This window comes from Simochromis diagramma, unplaced genomic scaffold (assembly GCF_900408965.1).
Source record: "Simochromis diagramma unplaced genomic scaffold, fSimDia1.1 OVJJ01000684.1, whole genome shotgun sequence".
Taxonomy (NCBI): Eukaryota; Metazoa; Chordata; class Actinopteri; order Cichliformes; family Cichlidae; genus Simochromis; species Simochromis diagramma.
The window spans coordinates 28,654-53,058 of record NW_024387475.1 but is presented as its reverse complement, the minus strand read 5'-3'; the positions used below and the strand labels follow the sequence as shown (position 1 = coordinate 53,058).

The following is a 24,405-nucleotide window of genomic DNA, read 5'->3' as shown; positions in this document are numbered from 1 at the left end:
TGTGTTCACTGCTACAGATACACATGTGGTAAATGCAGACTACAGATACCATGGCAGTGCCAGGATTGTGAGTGATTGCTGAAAATGTTGAAATGTACTCACTCACTTCTTATTATTATTTGTAAATATGTGTACAAATGGTTGGTTTTTTGTACTGTTTTTATCAATAAATCTCAGCAACAAAGGAAATACACCCATGCGTTGATTTCTCCCTAAGATGGCAAACTGAAACACAAGTTTCCTTGTGGCTCAGGAAACTAACCACTCCAAGTTGGTGACTTTTGGAGATTTATTTTCCTGGATGATTGAGAATGCATCAAGACGAACACAAAACGAAGTTCACCGCTTTTAGCAGCTCCCCCCCAGACAAACAAAGAGGCAGTTGGCAGTTAGAAATCAGCAATCATTCACACACCCCCACTCCCCTCCAGAATTCTCAGGTAACAACCTAATTTACATATGAATGACTAGCCAATTTAGCTTCCACTTGGCTGAAGCTAAAGCCTAGCTAAAAGCCTACCAGCCATTTGGCAACTCAGCCCATCACACGTCCACGTCTCTCCTTGTTTCGTCTTTTATTATGAAAGGGTTGTGTTTCCATGTTCAGTGTGTTTCATTTTGCTTCCCCTGTGGTGTCAGGTTCATTTGTGTCAGCTGTGTTTCCACTTCCCTCCTTTCTCTTCTGTGTATTTAAGTCCGCTGTCTTCCTCTGGGCAGTGTTGTTGCGTTTTCCTCCGTTCACGTTATTCCGGGTTTCAGGTTATCTCCTGATTCTGTTTAGGTTCATGTTCATGTTCATGTTTTTTCATCAGAGTTTCTCGCATGCACCTCCTCGGATTCATGTTCATGTTTTTCTTGTCATAGTTGTCATAGTCATACCGAGTTATTCCCAGGATAGGTTTTAGTTTTAGTTTCCGCCCCTGTTTGCTGGGCCTTGTTTTGTGTTCGTGTTTTTCAACCTAATAAATGGTTTGTTTTTTTGTTAAGATTCAGTTCCATCTCTCCCTTGTCTGCTTCCGGGTTCATATTGCAATCACATCAGCCACAGTGACAATAAACTTATTTTGATTTTTAACTTTCTTTATTTTTTCAACAATATTATGTATATATAAACATTTTGCATCTTACAATATAAAGCCTGGATCCTGCACATATTGCACTTTGAACTTGAACTGTGTTGTCTGTTTATTGGAGATTGTACTACTTGAATTCATTATCCTGGTGATATAACACATTAATTCTCCATTTGGAATCAATATAGTATATAATACAGTATCTGTCTATCCATCTATATAGCTATTGAATTGAACTGGAGTGAATGGAAGAGAATTAAATAATGGATTTCATGTTCATGTTTATCTATGTTGTAACAGTGATGACTTGAGACATCTGTTTGGCACTATATGAAGAGAATTAAATAAAATTTAAATAAAAATGATATTAACTGTATTTATACATTTTACATTTTTGGATGAGACACTGTCAGTGTGCTGTTATATAAATCAGGTATTTTTAAGGCCTGACTGGTGGCATTGGTGCCCATTGCTTTACTGTGCTGTTGGATGTGTATGTGGGCTATCCCTTGTACCTGACATTTGATTGGGCATCACTGTGTTGCTATGGTATGATCCTGGTAGTTGTTGTTAATAAAACAATAACAAATTCAAATTCAAACATTGCTGCATTCTTCTGTCACTGAGGATTCCAAACCTGCACTCAGTCTCCTCATTACTTTGGTTCTGAACAGACAAACTTTGGAGCTCCTGCAAACTTTATTCACAAACTGCAACACAAATCTGCGACTGACAACAAGCACAGAGACTTCAAACAATCACTGAAGTAAGGACTGAAAGATTTACTTTAAAACAATAATGATTAAGACCTTTTTCATAAGGTTGTTTTCCCTTGATTGCCAGCTGTTACTGTTTTTATCTTCATATCTTTCATATTTTTCCACCTAAACAATGCTTTAATGATACAGTTTGAGAAGTTTGATATGAATTTATCCAACTGACTTGAAAATGAAACTGACAACTGTCCTGTAATCTTACACAGAGAAACCAAATCCTGCGTCTTTGCCTTGACAGACGCCTAAAATGGCTCGAGCTGTGGTAAGTTACCCTTCACTGTGTCTGTTTCTAAACATTAAATCGTGTGAATTTTTAAAGAAAAATCCAACAACAACAATAATAATATGTAACAGAGCAAAACGTCAGATGACTTAAATGTTCCTCTGCAACACAAAGTCAAAGTCTGCCTCCTCCACAGGCAAAGGAGAAGCTCCCACGCTCATCCAGTGCAGACCGTTGTGCTCTGGACAATGAAGTTCCCGCTTTCATGTTCAGACCTATCAGCGCACCTGCATGTGAGCTCCTAAGTCCACCACCTGCTGATGCCAGCTTTCAGTCGAAGGACACAGACAAGATCATGCATCCAGATTTGAAAAACGATCATTCATCCCTCGATGATGAAGTGACGTTTTTCATGTGTCCTACTGATGTTCCTCTGCCTCCGAGACCTCCACCCACTGCAGAGGTAGGTCTCTGCAGAAAGCGCAGATATTCTACTGTTTTTTCTGTTAATGATGAAGAGGAACATTTGATGCCCAAACGCATGAGGCTGATGAGTTGGGATGTCTCTAAGTCTCCAGCTGCTGAGAAGGAGTATGTTTGCTTTACGTGTCCTGAAGACAAGAGGTCTGAGTTACCTCTCAGCTCCCTCCAAGGCCATCCACCATCACAGGTCAATAATAATGACACTGACCAGTGTACCATTCTGCTGCCTCCTGAAATCCCAGTGCCTCCACCCACTGCAGAGGTAGGTCTCTGCAGAAAGCGCAGGTATTCTACTGCTTTTTCTGTTAATGATGAAGAGGAACATTTGATGCCTAAATGCATGAGACTGATGAGTTCTGATGTACCAGTTTCTTCAGTTCCTCCACCTGCTGATGCCAGCTTTCATGCAAAGGACACTGACAAGATCATTAATCCAGATTTGAAAAACGATCGTTCATCCCTGGATGATGATGTGACGTTTTTCATGTGTCCTAGCGATGTTCCTCTGCCTCCGAGACCTCCACCCACTGCAGAGTTAGGTCTCTGCAGAAAGCGCAGATATTCTACTGCTTTTTCTGTTAATGATGAAGAGGAACATTTGATGCCCAAACGCATGAGGCTGATGAGTTGGGATGTCTCTAAGTCTCCAGCTGCTGAGAAGGAGTATGTTTGCTTTACGTGTCCTGAAGACAAGAGGTCTGAGTTACCTCTCAGCTCCCTCCAAGGCCATCCACCATCACAGGTCAATAATAATGACACTGACCAGTGTACCATTCTGCTGCCTCCTGAAATCCCAGTACCTCCAAGTCCTGCCCCTGTTGGAGTTCTAGAAACTGTTGATTTTCCTTTTGTTGATAATTAAATACATGTTTGTGGTAATAAATACATTTTTGAGCAAATACATGTTGAGATGATTTGGTTGATTATGATGGTTATAATTATCCAAACAGTATTATTCCTAATAAGATCTTTACTTTTTATACTTATTTTCTCCATGACCTATTTTGATGTCTATTTTGAAGATCCACTCATATCATGACAGTATGCTTATTCTCAGTAGAGTGTATAGCCACATCTGAACAAAGAATAAATTAAAGTCACTCATTAACAACTTACCACATACGCCGGAGCTGAATTCAAGATGTAAGCAGACGTTTCACAGATATCTTGGTTGTCTTTCCATTTCCTACACTAACAGTATCCTGAGAATTGGCTTATAGAGCTGATATAAAGGTGAAATTTGATGACTTAATCGAAGCATCATCAGCTTAAATGCAAATGAATCCACTGTACTTGAGGTAACCTAACACTGACCATGAACGCCACAATCACTGTGCGCCAGTCCAACACAGTGCTTTACTGTGAACTCACCACAGTACTGCAAACTAAAGTGTTTATCTTCCAGTCCAATCCAATCCATCTTTATTGAGAAAGCACTTTAAAAAACCCAGGACAAAACCAAAGTGCTGTACAGTAAATGAGTTAAGAACAATAGAATAAAACATAACAGTAAAAAAATAAAACACATAATACATAAAAAATTTAAACAGCCCTATATTTCAAAACAAGATAAAACAGCAAAAATAAACTAAAAAACTCAAACTAAAAACCAACATCTTACAAGGTGTCAAAGGTCAGGGTGAAGAGATGAGTTTTCAGGAGTGACTTAAGAACAGGCAGAGAAGAAGCCTGTCTAATCTCTAAAGGCAGATCGTGTCACAGTTTCAGAGATGCTGCAGCAAAAGCACGATGTCCTCTAAGTTTACGCTCAGTCCTGGGAACATTCAGGAACAGCTGATCAGCTGACCTGAGACAGCGGGTGGGTTTATAAGACTGTGGCAGCTCAGAGAGTTAAGATGCAGCTAGGTCATGGAGAGCTTTAAGAGACATTAATACCAATAAGCTGCTAAGATGATGTTGTATTTTATTTACATGTCTGTTTTAGCACTTTAACATTTGCATCTGTCTAACTGCCTAACCATGCAAGACTATTGCAAGCATTGCTCTGTAATAGTGCGACATTTTGGACCCCAGGAGGTCCTTCTGTATCTGCACGATGTTTGACCTGCAGTCTTTATAGCCGCCTATGTATATTCTTTTAAACCTTTTTATTGTTTTTAAATGATAGTTACGGACCAAATGTTAAACTATATAGTTGAATATATAGTTAAAGTGTTTCTCTAGATACAGAGAAAGGTTTTACATCAAAAGGTCATCTGTCTGCATATAAAACAGAAGCTTTCATGCAGATGCACTTCCTGTTTAGAGACTTTGAGGTTTAGGTAGTGACGGGGGTGATTTACTGAGCGTGTAAGTTTTCCTCCTGTCAACACACTCTACAATGCCGCCCACATGCCACTCCTGTCCAGTCTTGAAAGCAAAACATGTATGTATAGTATAAAATGGTGAAATGCTGATTTCCATGTTTCAATTGAATCACTTGATTGTAATCAATTGATCGCAGAGACTTTTGTCAAGACCCTATAGAATCAGAAGTCCCGTGAACATGCACTAATAAAAGCTGCAGTTGTAATAAGGGATAAAGTGGTGTGCACAATGTGTGTTTGGTAGGGATGGGTATCGTTTAGGTTTTATCCGATACCGGTGCCAAATCGGTACTTTTGAAACGGTGCCGGTGCTCAAACGGTGCTCAAACCGGTGCTTAAAGAATGGAGAACACAAAATTGGTCCAAAAACCTCTCATGTTCAGCTGTTTTTTGTAAAAAGATAACAATGTTAGACTTTTCTACAGCTATGGGGCATATATGGTATCATTCTTGGCTGGAAGCAGTGCTTAAACAATGGAAAAAACACAAACTTTGTCCAAAACCTCTCATGTTTAACTGTTTTCCACTTTTTCTTTGGTCATTTTAGCCTTTTTGGCCAGGGTGAAGGGAGTATCTGCCATCAAACAAGAAGACAGCCGCATGTAGCTATGATGATGTTTGCTAGTTCACCTTACATGCATTAATGTAATAACGTGGTTAGCCTACTCAACGTAAATTACACACGAACAACATTAAGCTACTCACGCAGAGAAAAACGGCTGCTGCTGCCATCATCATCCGTCATCATTTCTGCTACACTGGCAGGGCTAGGGGCCAGGACTCTACTCTTCGTGTTTTTGGGGGATGTTGCATAACAGGCAACCCACCCGCAGTAGATGTGCTCGGTGTGAGGTCTCGCAGCAAGCTATCAAATACGGCGCATTTCTGGGCTTTTAAAAAAAACGCTATCCGTCGCCAGGTGTTTCATCGGATTCGAGGTGTTACCTCCTTTGACAGTATCACAGTATCAGCTTAAAGCACTTGTTGCAGGCTGCTGAGTTTGCATATTTTGCTGTGAAGTACAGCCAGACTTTTGACCGCTTTGCCTTGGACATTTTTAATCTGTAGCTCTGCTCTAAAAGAACGTACGTACCTGGACCCGCCTACTATCCTCGGAAACGTAAAATGATTGGCTAGAAGTGTATCACAGCTCAGGAAAAAAAAGCACCGAAATAAAGCACCGAAATGTGCGCTGCTTTTCGGTCTGGTTACTACCGTTTATGTCAGAACCGGTGCCATCATGGCACCGGACACCGGTACCCATCCCTAGTGTTTGGATAAGATGTCAGTAATGCATTCACATTAAAATCACAGGGTTTCTTTCTTTTTCTTACATATCATGTAAAAAAAACACTCCTGCAACATTTTTTCTCTGCCACAGATTTAGGAGAGGAAGAGTCCAGCATTTCAACACCTGTGCAAATGTTAGTTTATTTGATAGGTGCATCAGTAGTAATTATTTAAATTAGAGTTTTCAGCAGTGTTGTTGTATTTACAGCAAAGTGCCTGCAAAGTGTAAAAACTAATTAACTGATGATACTAGACCCTTAACAGAGATAAACACCACTAGTCAAGTCATAATGGCAACTTACAAATACATAACCACTCAACACAACCCACACAGTGATCTAATGCACAAAAACAAAGGAGACTTAAACTGGCTGAATCAATTACTGTAAAGAAAACATGAAGGAAGGCTTCCTGTGGTGTCTGGCTGCAGTATAGGTCATAAACCTGCCTCCTGCATTACAGCAGACAGGTCAGGGGTCAAATGAAAAGCAAAATGTTTACCTCAGATTAAATATTTCCCAAAGTAAATTGGACAGAACTGGCCAGTTAAACACACGAGGGGATACAAATAGAAAAAATTATCTAAAAACAATGAATGAAAACCAACTATTAATTTAATACTTACTTCAAATTAAAAGTAATCAAACACAAAACTGACCAAATATCAAACTCAGAAATAAAAAAACAAAAACAAACCCTAAATAATATATTTAAGATGAATGGTTTAGATCCCCCCCCACCCAATGAGAAATGACGTAAACAAAACTTCCTGTAGCAGTGATAGCTGTGCTGCATTGAAAAAAACACATCATTTTCTCTCCAGTTACCCTCAGCAGTCCAACAGACCTCCAGCACCAGTAAAACATTAACCAGAAATAGTTTATGGGACATGTGTCGTTATTTATGTTTGTGGAAATGTGCATTAAAATTAAAATAAAGATGCTGGTGTCTGACGTTACTGACTTCCCAATTGTGTGGCTTCTGTGGTGGCCTTCACAATTCAATTTTCAATTCAATTTTATTTTCTCAGCGACAAATCACAACAATATTGTAAGGCAGACCCTACAATAATACATACAGAGAAAAAGCCCAACAATCATATGACTCCCTATGAGTGAGCAGTCTGGAGACAGTGGGAAGGAAAAACTCCCTTTTAACAGGAAGAAACCTCCAGCAGAACCAGGCTCAGGGAGGGGCGGGGCCATCTGCTGCGACTGGTTGGGATGAGAGAAGGAAGACAGGATAAAGACACGCTGTGGAAGAGAGACAGAGGTTAATAACAGGTATGATTCAATGCAGAGAGCTGCATTAACACACAGTGAGTAGGAAAGGTGACTGAAGAAGAAATACGCATTGCATCATGGGAATCCCTCAGCCACATACACCTGTTGCACTACACTACAAATGCAAGCATGTCAGTTTTATTCATTTTATGCAAATCTTCGTACACATTTTAAAGGTAATGCAGTCAAAACTTTGTAAGTATCTGAGTGATTGGATGAAGCGGTTTGATGACGTAACACGCTATTTTAGTTTAAAATACTTATAATGTTATTGTCAAGATTAGTGGAGCGGACTCAGGCGCAGACCGCAAGTTTCTTCAAATCAAAAGTGAATTTATTTACAGTGTTCTCCACGGTGAAATATATATACACACACAACGGTGTCTGGGGAAAAGGGGCCGGGGTTCCAGGGTCCGGGAGTGAAAGGGGCAGGAGTCCAGGGAGGGGAGATTTCCATACAGCCCTCGCAAACACACACAGCTCCTCTTCTTTCCTCTATCACTCTTGCTCACGCTCAGTCACCGTGCACAGGGAAAACAGGTCCAGGGGAAATCTATACACAGACAGAGAAACAGTTAGTCTCCTGGTTCAGACGTACTCACGAACAAACTTTGCAGAGTGCAGGACAACTGACGCTGACAGCTCAACAATCCAGCGACGAGTAGAGCAGACTCGCCATCTTAAGTAGGACTCCAATTCTCATAATCAGCGGCAGGTGTGCTGATCATCTCCAGGTGCGTGGGCCAGGAGCAGGAGCCCATAATGAGCTCCGCCCCGGCAGGAGAAAGAGAGAGTGGGAGAGGACGAGAGAGAAAGGGAGAGCAGAGGTGAGAGAGGAGAATAAACAAAACAAAGCGCCTGACTGCTGTCAGCTGGCGAGGTGCGGGGACCATGACAGTTATGATAAATGGTAGTTTTGTTGTTACTTTTACAATATTATCCATCCTTCAGTTTCAGCGAACATGACAGTTAGCAGTGTAATAATTCCTCTGTGATAAAGAAAAACTAGCTTGTTTTCTTTTTGTGTGGGAGCTCGCACAGTGTTTCAACTTTACAGCCTTTTAATATGAAAGTCCTGTCAGTACACTTCCTTTTTACATAATTTCACACTTGCCCCGTGAAGGGCAACAGTCTGACGTCTGCTTAGCCAGGAAAGCTTCAGCTTGTTTCTTTCCGCACATCTTCCTCTTCACTGTCGGTGGCTCACAGACATGTTAACAAGCATGGACGTATCAAAACTTTGCTTGATTTTGCTGTTACCACTAGCTGTGTCCCATGATGCTGAAGGTAATACAAGGAAACTATTTTCATTATGCATTATTAATATTTTTAAATTTATAACCTCCTTGCTTTTAGTTTAAACTAAACACATTATTATGGGATTAAAAAGATGGTTTAACATTCACAAAATATAGAAACTAAAGTCCTCTCTGACACAGGCTGAATCTTGTATTTACCGTATTTTGCTGTCACTGTTTACAGAGACTGTTGTGAAGACAGTCAGGAGAGAACACGATGTCACTCGGATTTGCAACAAGGAAAGTCAGACTACTATTGTTTTGATTATCTGTAAGATCAAAAGACAGAGGGACACAGGAGGAGAGTGTCATCTGCTGTATCGACACGGAGAGAACGTTACTCAGGAATGTGACCCCAGGTTCTCAATAACAAAAGAAAATCAGACTGCCTTTCTCGAGCTGACCAGTTTAACACCAGCTGATAGTGGGAACTTCACCTGTGAGTGTACAAACACTGAAGGGACATATATTGTCCATATCAGTGTCACTGTGGAAGGTAAATGCATTTTGGTTTCTTTATCTGACACAGTTATTCAGCACTGTGTTAGCATTGTATTGACCTGCTTATGTGTTTTTTATTCTTGTAATTTGTTCATTTCTTTTCTTCTTATTTTCACTTACAGCAGTTTAAATACTCTCACTGACTCATTTATCAGGTACATCTTTGAACCGAGTTGGACCACCTTCAGCCCTCAAACATGTCTTCATTTTTTGTGGCACAACAAGGCGCTAAAAACATTCCTCAAAGATTCTCAAGACATATTGAAATTACATCATCACACAGTTGCTGCAGATTCGTCATTTTTCAATTAAATGATGCTCAGTGGTTACTAGAGGGTCCAAAGTTTGCAAAGAAAATCCCCCACAGAGCATTACACCACCAGCAGTCTGAACTGTTAGAAATCAACTCATCGGGCAAGGCATCGTTTTTTTAGTCTTCTGTTGTCCAGACCTGCAAACTGTAGCCTCAGCTTGCTGTTGTTAGAGGACAGCAGTGATATCCAGTGTGGTCCGCTCTGCCTCAAGGTTTGATGTGTAAACAGCATTTTTACCCAGAGAATCACAGCTCACTGGATATTTTCTATTTTTCAGACCATTGTCTGTGAACAGAGATGATTGTGTGGGAAAATCCCAGCAGATCAGCAGTTTGTGAAGCACTCGGACCAGTAACATGTGCCATGTTGCTCTGTTTGAACTTCAGTCTTGACCATGACTGTTCAAATGCATTGATGTGCTGACATGTGATTGACAAATGAAATGAACACTGAAATATTTGTGTTACACCCTGAACAAGTATACCTCATAAAGTGGCCAGTGAATGTATATAAGCAGTTGGACCAATTTCAGTTTATAGTAATATTCAGACAAATCTTTTTCTGTTTTTCTGCCCGGTGTTGTGATCATCTTTATAACTGGAGTTATCGTGGGATTTATCTACTGGAGGAAAAGTAATGGGTGAGACTATTTTTACTGTAGTAATTCAAAGATGATATAGATGTAGTGAAAGTAAAAGGAAACAGTCACGGTTCTGGGTCCGTTGGACCCAGTATTTTGAGTTTTATTATGTTTTGGTTTTAGTTTGCATCAGGGATTGTTTTCTTGTTCTCTTGTTGTGTTTATGATGATGATTATGATGTTTATTATTTGAGTTTCATGTTTCTGTGGTGTTTAGGATTTGTTCTTCGGTTGTGTCTGCTTAGTATTTGTCTAGTTCCATGTGTCATTTTTTGTCTGTCTCTCTATGTTGAGTCTGCGCCTTAGTGTGATGGTTTCTTGTTCCTGTTTTATTGTGAAGGTCTGCGTCTCATGTGAGTGTGTTCAGTTTTACCTTTGTCTCGTCTTGTTGATTATTCCCAGCTGTGTCCACCACCTGTGTGTAATTCCCCTGTGGTTCTCTGTGTATTTAAGTCACGTCTTCCGTCATTGTAGTTGCTGGTCCGTCTGTGTATCCACCATGTCTCACCCGTGTGTTCTCCCTGCTGTCCATCGTCATTCTCCTCTGCTCGTTCTCATTCAGGTTTGTGCTTTGTAGTTTAGTTGTTCTCCAGTCTAGTTTAGTTCGGGCTCCGTTTGCTGTTTGTCCATATTTATTTCATGCTCAATAAACCACCTTCACACCCTCACGACTGCCTGCGCTTGGATCCTCCCTCATTTATTATTTTCACACGGCTTATCTCACTCGCCGTGACAGAAACATCACATTTCAATAAATGAGAATTCGGTGTATGTTAAACATCATGTCTAGAATGAACACTTTTTATCCTTCCAAAAATAATTATCATTATTAAGAGAGAAGATAATATAAATGTAGATGTTCTTACTTGATTTTTCTCTGTTTGAATGTGAATAGTGTTACACTAATGCTGACATCCTTTCTTATCAACGTGGCTGCTTAAGGTCAGGAACATCTGGAGTGTCTGTACCTGAAAATCCCAACGGTTTGGTGAGCAATTTATTGCTACGATCTACAGCAGCTAGTTAAAAGTTTGCAGAAATGTAGTTTTTTACCATCAGGGCCTTATGAGCCTATACTGGTGTTTTTAAAAGTTATGTTTGACTTTATGACTTTCTGTGTTGTTTCTGGGATGCTTAGAACTCCAATTGCACTGCTGGAAATAGTTTATTTTGATGATTAATTTTGCATTATAATATTTATTTTTGTTTTTCCTGCATTATATAAAAATTGGTGTATTTCAGAAATAAAACTATGAAGACACTCAAAATAAATTTCCTGTGGTGGGAAACTATTTTGTGCAACCTTTTTGTATTTATAGTTTTGAGAGATAAGCCTCTTAAATTTCTCTAACTAGAAATATATGTTAAAAAACAAAAACAATTTTCAATTTTTTGGTAGTTTATTGCATTTTTTTGCAATTTATGTAATTACTGTGCACTTAATGCAGACATATTATTAGAATTTGGGCTATAATGGTTGTATTGATGTATATCAACTTGAAATGCTCCCAAAAATGGCACTACAGCATGTAAAAATATAATATGAGCTCTGGCAGACTTGGTAAAACATGTACATTTATGTTTTAGGATGTTACTTATATAGATAATTACAGATTAGTGTTATAATACTATTAGTGCCAACTTCAGTGTCCTTTATTTTGTGAAGAAGCTCTTACAGAAATGAGCAGAAACATTAAATAATCCAGGCAACAGATGAAGAGATTTAAAGATCAATAGAGTGTGTGGGTAGACCGGGTTGAACTTGATTAATACCTAAAATATTTCACTTTTCTAAAGGATGACGATGAGCCAGATCAGCCCTATACAAACCTTCAGCAGCCATCGAGTGATTCCTACCAGACTATCATCTCAGTGAACCATCAACACGACAACAAGACACGCTCAGCAAGAAGCACAGGAACTGTGGGAGTGGATAATAAAGCTCTATGAAACATTTTAAAGTATATAACACTTTAGGTGACATACTAATATAATAATATTCATATATTATAATAAACGTCCATCTTTTCACACTGGATAGTTGTTTCCCAGTAAGGGAGACCATTCAGTCATAATACTCCAACTCAGGCTCTCAGATTTAATATAGTACATGGATATTGCTTTGTATTAGTTCTGGTATATTATACAACACAATAACATGATGCAGTGCTGTTGTGCACCATTTCTGCAAAGAGTGTGGTGCAAGCAAGGAAGATAAGATAACTCTTGCACAGTCATACCTAGTACAATAATACAACAAAATTGGAAGCTGTCCCACCATAACACAATCATTTAGATACAATATTGGACTTTGTTTACATGTAACTGCACAAATAGAATTTAGAAATGTAATTATTGACAAGAGTGAACAACCACTTATAATGTAATCTACAGCTGTGACCAAACAGCTAGATAGAGAATCAGAAGTGTTGTGTTTTCTACACAGTTTGCTGTTTCAGTGAGAGTCATATGTCATATCATTTCAAACAGTGGCGATCCAGTAATGTTGTACAAACGAGTAAGACTAACTATAGACTTTAGCCAAAGTTGTTAAGTTAGCCAAAGTGTTGGGATTGTGTGTAAGGCATAAATAAACCTAAAATGCAATGTTTTGGACGTTCTTTGGCACATTTCCCTACTGTAGGGGTCTCTGCAAGCATACGGGGCTCTGAGAGGGAACAAGATGACAACGAGGAATTCTACTGGAAACAGTCGATCATGTTTGTCAAAGCTGAATTCAGGGCAAACTAAGCTAAATTAGTGTTTTTAGCTAACAGCTACAGTAAGCATAAAAGTGACTGTTGGGCTATTATTTGTTAACAGGGGCGATTTTAGCCCATTTTTGGGGTGCTTTGATTCATTTTTGGGGGGTGCTTCAGCACTTACTTACTTTTTTTTGACAATATTTCCTGTTTGTGTGACACACTACTAAAAATATAAAAGGCAGAACTTGGTTGAGAGGTAACATTTTAACAACAAAAGTATCCATAATATTTTTTAATATTTTGTAATAATTTATTTGTAATAATTTATTCTGTTTCAGGAGTGTTTTTATGCATCTGTGTTATATTATACAAACACACTAAAAGTGAATCTCTGTCCAAAATATGCACTCAGTTTACTTCTTACTCACTATGAGCATCATTCATTATTCTCCTCCAGTAATTAAGGTTAGGATATGTATTTTTTTTATTCCAATCCATTCTTCTTTGGCAGCATTTAAATAACCTTGATCAGATTTGATGGTTTTGTTACAGACTTTTAAAAAAGTGTTTTGCTTTTCTTTCACAAATGTGGGATTAAATTGTTAAAAAGTACAAAACAGTGATGTCATGTTTTGTGACGAGGACCCAGGCACAGAGAGACTTGATGGATTTAAGAATCTTTTGATTTAATAAAGAAATTTGCAGACTTGCACAGAGATGGTAAAATTATGATGACTGATAAAGGAGACGAAGACAACAGACAATGAGGACAGGGAGGATGCAGGGACAGAGACGGGGAAGAAGTCTCATTGTGACGAGTAAAGTGTAGTCTTGGCTGGCTGGGCAGCTCTCTGGGTGCTCAGCCCCCCAAAGCTCTGATCCTAGAATCGCTCCTGAATTGTGTTAATACAGTATGTCAAAATGAAAACATAACTGTACAGGGTGGGCCAGTTATATGGATACACCGTAATAACATAGGAATGGTTGGTGATGTTAAAGTCCTGTTTGTGGCACATTAGTATATGTGAGGGGGCAAACTCCTCAAGATGGGTGGTGACCATGGTGGCCATTTAGAAGTCGGCCATCTGATACCAAATGATACCAAAGAAGGCAAAGTAAATAATTTTTAAAGGTAAATTTAGAGGAAACATCAACAGTTGTCACGGCTGGGGCAGCAGTCGTGTGGTGGAGTGAATGAGGACCAAGATGCAGACGGCGGTGGAGATGCGAGTGGAGATTTATTTACAGTGAAAATAACAAAGGTGAGGGAAGAAGCGAACATCAACCTAAACTGGGAAGAACTAACAGACAAAGCAGAAAACATGAGGGCAGCAGGGAAACACAGAGATGACACGAAGAAGGCAGAGAGACGTGGAGACACACCGATGGACACGGAGACTTTTCACCTGTTCCTTTTGTTTGAAGTGGCCGAACTTGGCCACAGTAGGACGTGGTCTCCCGGTCGCAGCCCGCATGGGGCCGATGCGATGCACTCTATCAAAGGCGATGTTCTTCACCGTGTCCTCTGGCAGCTTCAGGTGGGTTTTGATGAAGTTTTTGCACTCTGAGCCTTCTTCATCACAAGATCCTGGAAGCACTGATCAATGTAATCTTGGAGAGCCTCTAAACTCTCCCCGTTGTTCTCCAGGGTGTTGGAGATGATTTAGACAAATATTGTTAGTTAGAAGACTATTGATAAGTGTATTTGGTAATACTGAAGCTTAAAGGAATTTGTTCAATTCTAAACTACCGTTCGCTTTAATTTTCCGCCAAAATCTCCGGCGTCTGACGTCACTTACAACATGAGTCGCTTACCTCTGTCACTCTGAAGTCACATTGAGTTTTCCTCACTGACTGTTTCAGACAGGATTGTGGGAGCAACACAAAAAGCAGCTTCAGCTGGAAACACACAGTTTAGTGTCTTTGCTGCTCGCTTTAAGTCACAATAAACAGGAAACTCATTGTGTCTCATGTCAGAATCAAATCACTCATATACAGGAAAGGAAGAGGCGGAGCTTATTTCCTGCAGGGAGAGGTTAGCAGTCTGTGTCTTTCTCATTTCTGACTCCTAAAGAGCTGAAAACCACAGGCTGTTATTGGTTTGATTTGATTTGATTGATTTTTATTGATTAGCATTCAAATATCTCAGTGAAGACAGAACAAAGATCTACCACAAAGCAAGAAAGCATGAGACAAGGCTAATCAAAAGGTATTGGCTGAAGCATTTGCTTATTACGCCAACCCTTTTAACAAAAGATCTTTTTGCATGCAGCTGCTGTACACAGGGCTCGAAGCAAATAATAAAACAAAGCAAAAACAAAACAAACAAACAAACAAGAAAAAAAAACTTTCCACCTTAGATAAGTAACTACATCAATATATATATTTTTCTAATACTCTATTTTTAAACATATTTTTAAACAAGGAAAATGAACTACACCTTTTTAAATCACTGTCATAACTATTCCACAGGTTAACTCCTCTAACAGAAACACATCTCTGCTTTATATTTGTCCTTATCTTGTTTTTTTTAAAGAAATCTGTTCCCCTTAAGTCATATTGACTCTCTCTGACTTTGAACAGCTTCTGAGTACTGGGGCAAAGCAAGTTATTTTGTGCTTTATACATTATCTGTGCCATTTTATATTCAACTAAATCATAAAATTTCAGGGTATTCAGATTAATAAACAAAATGTTAGTTGGTTCTATATAGTTTGATTGGTTTATAATTCTTATAGCTCTTTTTTGTAACTTGAAAATAGGAAGAGTGTTCGTTTTATATGCATTACCCCATATCTCCAGACAGTAAGTCATATATGGAAGCAACAGAGTACAATAAAGTGTGTATAATGATTTTTTGTTCAGGACATGCTTTGTTTTATAGAGAATAGCAATGGTTTTTGACATTTTTGTTTTCACATGGTTTATATGAGACTTCCAACTCAGCTTATCATCAATTATCACTCCAAGAAATTTATTTTCGTACACTCTTTCAATTTCAATTCCATTAACCCTTATTTTAGATACATTTTTCATTTGTCTAGTGCCAAAAATAATCAATTTTGTTTTCTTTATATTTAATGATAACTTATTTACATCAAACCAGTTTTTAATATATTTAACTCCTTTTCCGCTGTAGTCAGAAGCTGTTCTAGGTTTTTACCTGAGCAGTACAGAGTGGTGTCATCAGCAAACAATACACATTTTAACAGTTTGGAAATGCTACATATGTCATTTATATATAATATAAATAATTTAGGGCCCAGCACAGAGCCCTGAGGAACACCACAAGTTACCTTCAACTGCTTAGATTTTACATTATTGAATTCGACATATTGATATCTTTCATCCAGGTAACTTTTCATCCACTTGTATGCTATCCCTCTTATGCCATATCTCTCTAGTTTATTCATTAATATAGAATGATCAATTGTATCAAACGCCTTTTTTAAGTCTATAAAAACACCAACAGTATATTCCTTATTATCTATAGCATTAGATATCCCTTCTACAAGTTCCATCACTGCCATCGAAGTGGACCTTTTCACTCTAAAGCCATATTGGTTATCACTTAGGAGATTATGCTTCTCCATATATTTATCAAGTCTATTAACAAATAACTTCTCTAAGATTTTTGAGAACTGTGGGAGTAGTGATATTGGCCTATAATTGGTAAACTGACATCTCTCTCCGTTTTTATGGATTGGAATAACTTTTGCTATTTTCATTTGTGAGGGAAACACACCAGTTTGAAAGGACAGATTACAAATGTATGCGAAAGGTTGCACTATATATTCTATAATACTTTTAACTAATATCATGTCAATACCAAAACAGTCAGTGGACTTTTTATTTTTAAATGTCTTCACAATGTTAATTATTTCTCTATGAGTTGCAGCACCAATAAACATGGAGGACACATTCTGAGTAATATGTTTATTTAGGTCGTTATTATTTCTTGACTCTGGAATTTCTTTTGCTAAATTAAAGCCAACATTTACAAAGAAATCATTAAATTCATTTGCAATGTCTTTAGTTTTAGACAGAATAAAAGTTAGGAATACTTGCTGAGAATGCAGATTTTGACCTGTTGATTAGGACGTTTTTGTTCATGGGAAAAATTTTCTTCACAAATGCAGATACTTTAAAGCTAAACCATGTATAAACAGATGGCTGAATGACTTTAAAACTCTGGGCTAAATCGCTGAAACTTGTGAATACTAAGAAAGCTCATAAACTTGTTATAAATAAAGTTATTATTATTATTATTACAAGGTCCACGTTTACGGGAACATCTGCTACAGATATGGGAGAATATTTGATTTCTATTGTAGACAGAAGCCACGGGTGTGTTCAGTCAAAGGTTTAGAATAAACTTTGGTCTATAAATGTGTTTCATGATTTATTTTTAACTCCAACTGCTTATTTGTACGATGCTTTCATTTCAGAGTGCAATGAGAAATAAAAAGGATATTTTCAATAAAACTGTCACAATCCTGGGTCTGTGACTCAGTGTTTTCTGTTTTGTATTGTTAATCTTGATTTCATGATGTATCTTTGTTTATGCTTACGTTTTGGTTCTGTGTTTTATTGTACCTCTAAGTTCAGTCTATGTATTTCCTGCTTTGTTGTGAAGGTCCGTGTCTCATGTCAGTGTGTTTAGTTTGCGTTTCCTCTGTCTCGTCTTGTCAATCACTCCCAGCTGTGTCCTCCTTCTGTGTCTCATTCCCCTCGTTATCCCTCTGTGTATTTAAGCCTTGTGTTTGCCTCTGTTAGTTGCTGGTTCGTCTGCGTATCTGTCAGGGTCCTGGGTCGCCTGATCTAGTGGTTTCAGGTCTTTGTGATGTTTGTATTATGTCAGTTTAGTTTGTGAGTTTTGATTCCCTGCCCCCCTTGTTTCTCTGTGCACTCTGTTCTGTGTTTAGTCTTCTCTGTCCATTTGTTCTGTCCCTGTGTTGTTGCCTTCTGTGTCTCCCTCTGTGTAACTGTCTATATAGTGATGTGTTGTGGTGCTTTGCTCCCACCCCTTGTGTTCCGTGTTTTCGTCTTCCCTTCGTGTAATTCTTCATATTCGTGTACTATTAGTTTTTAGGTTTTTGCTTAGTTTCCATGCTCACCTTCTCCATTTCTGTTTGTATCACCATGTGATGAATAAACTCACTTGCATCTGAGCTGCCTGCATAAAGGGTCCTTTAATAATTTACACACGGCTCGCAAACTGTGACAAAAACACTGGAAAAATTGGGCTGTTCTAAAACGTTTGACGGGTAGTGTATATATTTAGTTTATATATTTTCTTTATTTATAAAAGTTTGTTTTATATTGTAGCAAAGTGTTACTTGGATACTTATATGTGCTTCTTTATATGCAATTTTGTTGCATTCTGAGCCTTAGAAATTTATTGGTGGTAGTGATGAACTGCTGTTAGAATAAAGTTAAATTCCGATAAATCAGACAATTACCTCTCCAGCTGTTGTTACAGTCTTTGTTTATCGGATCCTTACAGGGTGAAAGATGACGACGCCTAAAGAAATCCTTCTGGGGACTTTGAAGGATTTGGGACGTGATGACTTTGAAGAATTTAAGTGGCATCTGAAGAACGGGTCTGTAGAAGGTTTACCAGCAATCCCAGAGAGTGAACTGGAGAATGCACAGAGGACGAACATAGTGGATCTGATGTTTGATACCTACTCTATCAACACTTTTGAAGTTGCTAAAAATCTTTTGGGGAGGATAAATAGGAATGATCTGTTGGAGAATTTAAATAAAACCATCCCAGAACCCAAAGGTAAGTCAGGGAATGACTAAACAAAAAACACTTAAACAATAAAAACATTAGTTAACATTACACAGGTGCCATAAGCATCCATATAAATAATAAATCCAAAACACTTGCCAACACTTTCAGGAGTGAGAGACTGCAGAAAGCCTACAGTTTGTGTTTTATGCATCTGCACAAATAACCTCCTGTGTACACATGAATATCTGCTCTTTGGGTTGGTTTGATTAAAATGGGACCAGCAGCAGGTTTTCTGCCCATTTTACAGATTTATATTGTCAGATTGGTTTTAGAGCTGTTTTATCAACATAAATGAGGCGACAACAACAGTTTGGGACACGTCACAAATATGATCAAAGTGCTTTTTCTTAAATCTATTTACCAGTTGAAGGTAAAGTTTAAAAAATGGCTGCCATTTCTTTCTGCTGCTTGGAGACCCAAACAAAAAAATGCCCAGACAGTAAATGCTTTTTATTATGGTTGATAAACAGGACACTAAGGTGATTGGTCAAAAGTTGGAGGAAAGCCACAGTTCTCCTTATTTGACTGAAATCCACCATTTCAGCTCAGGTTTTTTCTTCTGCAGCTTTCTTGGAGATTCCACTTCAGCCTTCTGCTGGCAACGCTCCCGTTACCATGCTTCCTTTAGGCCAAGCCTATTCAAATGGCGGCCCGCGGGCCAAATGCGGCCCAGAAGCAACCTGCGAGTGGTCCTGCCTGTGGTCCTGGCAGAAACACAGAGAAAACGCAAAAAATTAATTCATTAATTAATTTTTAAAAAAATTTAAAATTCCTACAGCGTAGTGTAGACTGTGAATGCAACACTCATAGTAGCCTAGCAATATTTAACCCACAATGCACCGTGATGTAAACATATTAAACAATCATCGTAATATATGATGCGACAACAGCATGCCTTTCTCACTCCAAAAGCGCAAAATTGACAATGAAAACTGTCGGTTAAACAGACTGACAAATACTTATTCATTTTACCGAGTTTAATAATCTTACAACCGGAGTTGTACTACCATGGTGAGGGTCCTGTACAGCCCAAGAGAGAGCTGCAGCATCTTCCCTTCGTGTTTGCTTCTTGACGAAGAAGAAAAGGCTTTTCACAGATTCTGAAACAATGAAATACTGCATGCTGGCCGTGGTGGATGCGGTGAAAAGTGAGTGTGACATCTGCTATTAAAAACGTACCCCTGTAGGACAGTTCAAATATTCGTAGAGTTGAAGTTCTGGCGTCAGAGAAGTTTGAAATGCTGTTAGATGACCTGAAGAAAACTGATGTAATGTCTATAGCAGGAGGTCACTGACAGAACTGATAATGCACAGTTATGCGTATATGTCCGTTTTTTGGATGGGAAATTGCTCGGCTTACTACCGTTAGAGGGACACACAGCTGGCGAAATAATGTTTGAGAAGATTTCAGCTCTTTTTGAGGAAAATGGTCTGGATATGAAGCGTGTCTGTATACTTGTGACGGATGGGGCTCCATCCATGGCAGGAAAAGCGAGTGGTCAGCGAAATATTTATTTTAATTTGAAAGGGAATTATCAAAATGTTTTTTTGTTATTATTATTATTTCAAATGTGCACGAAATAGTTTAGTTATAGCTCCCTTTTTTTAAATGGACCTTTTGGTGTGCATTTGTGAGAGGTCACCAGATTTACAGGGGAAAAGGAATAAAAAAATTACTTGTTTTTCAGTACAGTTGTGTGGGTTTGAAATTGATCATGATCTGCTGCTTACTGGCTTCAAAAAAAATATCTGGCCCAGATAAATTCCTCGGTTTGAAAATCTGGCCCAACTAACTTTGTAGTTGAATAGCCATGCCTTAGGCAGTATCATTAGAAGACATAGCATACATTTACACTGCTATGCAGCTGACACCCAGCTCTATCTGTCCATGAAGCCAGATAACACACACCAATTAAACTGCAGGAATGTCTTAAAGACATAAAGACCTGGATGGCCGCTAACTTTCTGCTTCTTAATTCAGATCAAACTGAGGTTATTGTACTCGGCCCTGAAAATCTTAGAAATATGGTATCTGACCAGATTCTTACTCTGGATGACATTACCTTGGCCTCCAGTAACACTGTGAGGAACCTTGGAGTCATTTTTGACCAGGACATGTCCTTCAACGCACATATTAAACAAACATGTAAGACTGCGTTCTTCCATTTGTGCAACATCTCTAAAGTTAGAAATATCCTGTCTCAGAGAGACTCTGAAAAACTAGTTCATGCATTTATTACTTCCAGGCTGGACGACTGTAATTCATTATTATCAGGAAGTCCTAAAAAGTCGCTGAAAAGCCTTCAGCTAATCCAAAATGCTGCAGCAAGAGTCCTGACAGGGACTAGAAAGAGAGAGCAGATTTCTCCTGTATCGGCTTCCCTTCATTGGCTTCCTGTTAAATCCAGAATTCAAAATCCTGCTCCTCACATACAAGGTCTTAAATAATCAGGCCCCATCTTATCTTAATGACCTTGTAGTACCATATCACCCTATTAGAGCGCTTCGCTCTCGCTCTGCAGGCCTACTTGTTGTTCACAGAGTATTTAAAAGTAGAATGGGAGGCAGAGCCTTCAGTTTTCAGGACCCAAAAAGATAGTTGGGTTTTTTTCTGTTGTATTATTGTAGGTTCTTTATCTTACAATATAAAGCACATTGGGGTGACTGTTGTTGTTATTTGGAGGAATTAAAAAAAAACTTTTTTACTTGAAATTCTTTCATTTATTCTACATATTTATTCATTACTGGCTCCATAGTGTTGTTTATGTAATATGTGAAATGTTGCTAGTATTGATTTGGTGCTGTATAAATAAACATAATTAAATCGAATGTGTCTCTATAAAACCTGCCCTCAGTTATAACCCAAGTGTCAGGGCTCAATGGCTCATGAAAAGGAATGGAGTCCAGCACAGAACCAAAAAACGGAGGCTGAGTGACTTTTAACAGAAATGTATTTTACTAGATTTCTCGACGGAGAAAGCTGAATCACGGCTAAATTCAACAGCAAGCGAGGTATTATGAGAAGAGCAGAGCTGAGGCCAGAACATAAGCTGAGGCAGGTCAAAGGAACAACAGGGGCAGAAACGGGCGAATAGAAACTATCCAGGATCACTGGAACAAAGGAGATAATAATCAGAGTGGTCCACAGTGTAGTGAATGAGTCCAAGATTTAAAAACTAAGAGGTGTTACGTGGCTGCAGGTGGAGATCAGCTGGAGGAGGAGATGAATTAAATCTGGGTACAGAGTGAGATGTGGGTGCACAGAGAGGCAGGCAGGTGAGGAGGGCAGTTTGCAAGAGTGAGTTTTACCAGCAGCGGCAGGCCAGAATCCTGAGGCGTGACTTATGGTGAGAGTTGGAGGATGTATCCAGGTGCCGACTAGGGAACAGGAAAAGAGGGTTACGCGAAACAGGCTGAGAAGCACAAGACAAAATGTGAGGCAGAGAACTGACTGTGGTAAGCAGACAATCTGGAGAAGGTTCATTGTGAGTGCTGCTCATAGATACTGCCGGAGTAATTGGCAACAGGTGAGGAGCAGGGAGGAGTGAGGAGGGCTCCACCCAGGGGAGGAGAGCTGATGCTGTGGAAAGTTACTCAGACTCACCCGGATCATGACACCAAGAGTCCAGTGAACTGAACACATAACCACAGTAACCAGAATGCAGTTTTCTCATTTGTGTCATTTGCTGTTTATTCATGCAGAGATTCTCACTGAGTGTCAGCTCAAACTCAAGTCAGACCTGAAGCAGAAGTTCCAGTGTGTGCTCGAGGGGATTTCTACAACAGGAAACCCGACCCTCCTGAGTCAGATCTACACAGAGCTCTACATCACAGGGGGAGGGACTGCAGAGGTCAATGATGAACATGAGGTCAGACAGATTGAAACAGCATCCAGGAAACCAGACAGACCAGAAACAACCATCAGACAAGAAGACATCTTTAAACTCCCACCTGGAAGAGATAAACCAATCAGAACAGTGCTGACAATGGGAGTGGCTGGCATTGGGGAAAAACAGTCCTAACACAGAAGTTCACTCTGGACTGGGCTGAAGACAAAGCCAACCAGGACATCCAGTTCATGTTTCCATTCACTTTCAGAGAGCTGAATCTGCTGAAAGAGGAAAAGTTCAGCTTGGTGGAACTTGTTCATCACTTCTTTACTGAAACCAAAGAAGCAGGAATCTGCAGCTTTGAAGACTTCCAGGTTGTGTTCATCTTTGATGGTCTGGATGAGTGTCGACCTCCTCTGGACTTCCACAAAACTACAATCCTGACTGACCCTAGAAAGTCCACCTCAGTGGATGTGCTGCTGATAAACCTCATCAGGGGGAAACTGCTTCCCTCTTCTCGCCTCTGGATAACCACACGACCTGCAGCAGCCAATCAGATCCCTCCTGACTGTGTTGGCGTGGTGACAGAGGTCAGAGGGTTCACTGACCCACAGAAGGAGGAGTACTTCAGGAAGAGATTCAGAGATGAGGAGCAGGCCAGCAGCATCATCTCCCACATCAAGACATCACGAAGCCTCCACATCATGTGCCACATCCCAGTCTTCTGCTGGATCACTGCTACAGTTCTGCAGTTTGTCATGAAGAACAAAGAGAGCGAAGATCTGCCTAAGACTCTCACAGAGCTCTACATACGCCTTGTACTATTTCACCTAAAAACGAAGGACAATCAAGTAGGATGAGGAGCTGAGACAGAGAGCATGCAGGAAGACCATGATCTCGGGAAAACGGCCTTGATCAGCTGCAGAAAAGGAAACCTGATCTTCTGAATCGAGACTGACAGAGTGTGGCATCGATATCAGAGCAGCCTCAATACTCGAGGAGTGTCACAAAGATCTTTAAAGCTTGAGAGTGGCACATGTTCAACAACGTTGTTTACGTGTTCATCCATCTGAGCATCAGGAGTTCTTTGCGCTTACATGTCTATCTGACTTCATCAACTCTGGAGTCAACCTGACTTAGGAAACATCTCCTCTCTTTAAAATCTCAGAAAACACTTACGGTAAAGACTTCTAACCAGAGTGCTGTGAACAAGCCTTAAGAGTCCAATGGACACTTGACCGTGTTCCTCGCCTCCTCCTGGGTCTTTCACTGCAGACCAATCAGGATCTCCTATGCATGCTGACACAGACATTAAGTAGCTCACAGACCAATCAGGAAACAGTTCAATACATCAAGAAGAAGCTCAGTGGTAAACTGTCTGCAGAGGAAAGCATCAACCTGTTCCACTGTCTGAATGAACTGGATGATCGTTCTCTAGTGGAGGAGATCCGACAGTCCCTGAGTTCAGGACGTCTCTCCACAGATCAACTGTCTCCTGCTCAGTGGTCGGCTCTGGTCTTCATCTTACTGTCATCAGATCTGGATGAGTTCGACCTGGAAGAATACTCCCGTTCAGAGAAGGCATTTTTGAAGCTGCTGCCAGTGGTCAAAGCCTCCAAGAAAGTGCTGTAAGTGAATCTATGAACAATATGTTTAATAATGCTAGATGAAATAAAAAGAATATGTCTCCATTGTTATTCTTCCTCAGGCTGAGAGATTGTAAACTCTCAAAAAGAAGCTTTGAAGCTTTGTCTGAAATTCTCAGCTCCCCATCCAATCATCTGAGAGAGCTGGACCTAAGCTCGAACAAGCTTCAGGATTCAGGATTGGATTTGCTGTGTGTTGGACTAAAGAGTTCCTGA

General features: G+C 39.5%; 2 protein-coding genes and 1 long non-coding RNA gene across 4 annotated transcripts; all 3 read left to right on the top strand.

Moving 5' to 3' along the window:
• The first annotated feature begins 1,753 nt into the window (after nt 1-1,753).
• Nucleotides 1,754-3,667, top strand: LOC120723591. Of its 2 annotated transcripts, XM_040015122.1 has the most exons (3): nt 1,754-1,839; nt 2,056-2,111; nt 2,269-3,665. In XM_040015122.1, exons 2-3 carry the CDS (start codon nt 2,097-2,099, stop codon nt 3,415-3,417), a joined length of 1,164 nt encoding a protein of 387 aa, XP_039871056.1. In that variant the 5' UTR covers nt 1,754-1,839; nt 2,056-2,096; the 3' UTR covers nt 3,418-3,665. The 2 variants fall into 2 exon arrangements, with proteins under 2 accessions (XP_039871056.1, XP_039871057.1); XM_040015123.1 differs by lacking the exon at nt 1,754-1,839 and having other exon boundaries at nt 1,918-2,111; nt 2,269-3,667.
• Nucleotides 3,668-8,469: 4,802 nt separating this feature from the next.
• Nucleotides 8,470-13,078, top strand: LOC120723592. Its single transcript, XR_005693788.1, has 4 exons — nt 8,470-8,742; nt 8,938-10,208; nt 11,151-11,196; nt 12,006-13,078. It is a non-coding gene; the product is annotated as an uncharacterized LOC120723592 (long non-coding RNA).
• Nucleotides 13,079-18,427: 5,349 nt separating this feature from the next.
• Nucleotides 18,428-24,405, top strand: LOC120723589. Its single transcript, XM_040015119.1, has 4 exons — nt 18,428-18,701; nt 22,416-22,517; nt 23,742-24,171; nt 24,252-24,405. The coding sequence occupies exons 1-4, from the start codon at nt 18,428-18,430 to the stop codon at nt 24,403-24,405; spliced, it is 960 nt and encodes a 319-aa protein (XP_039871053.1).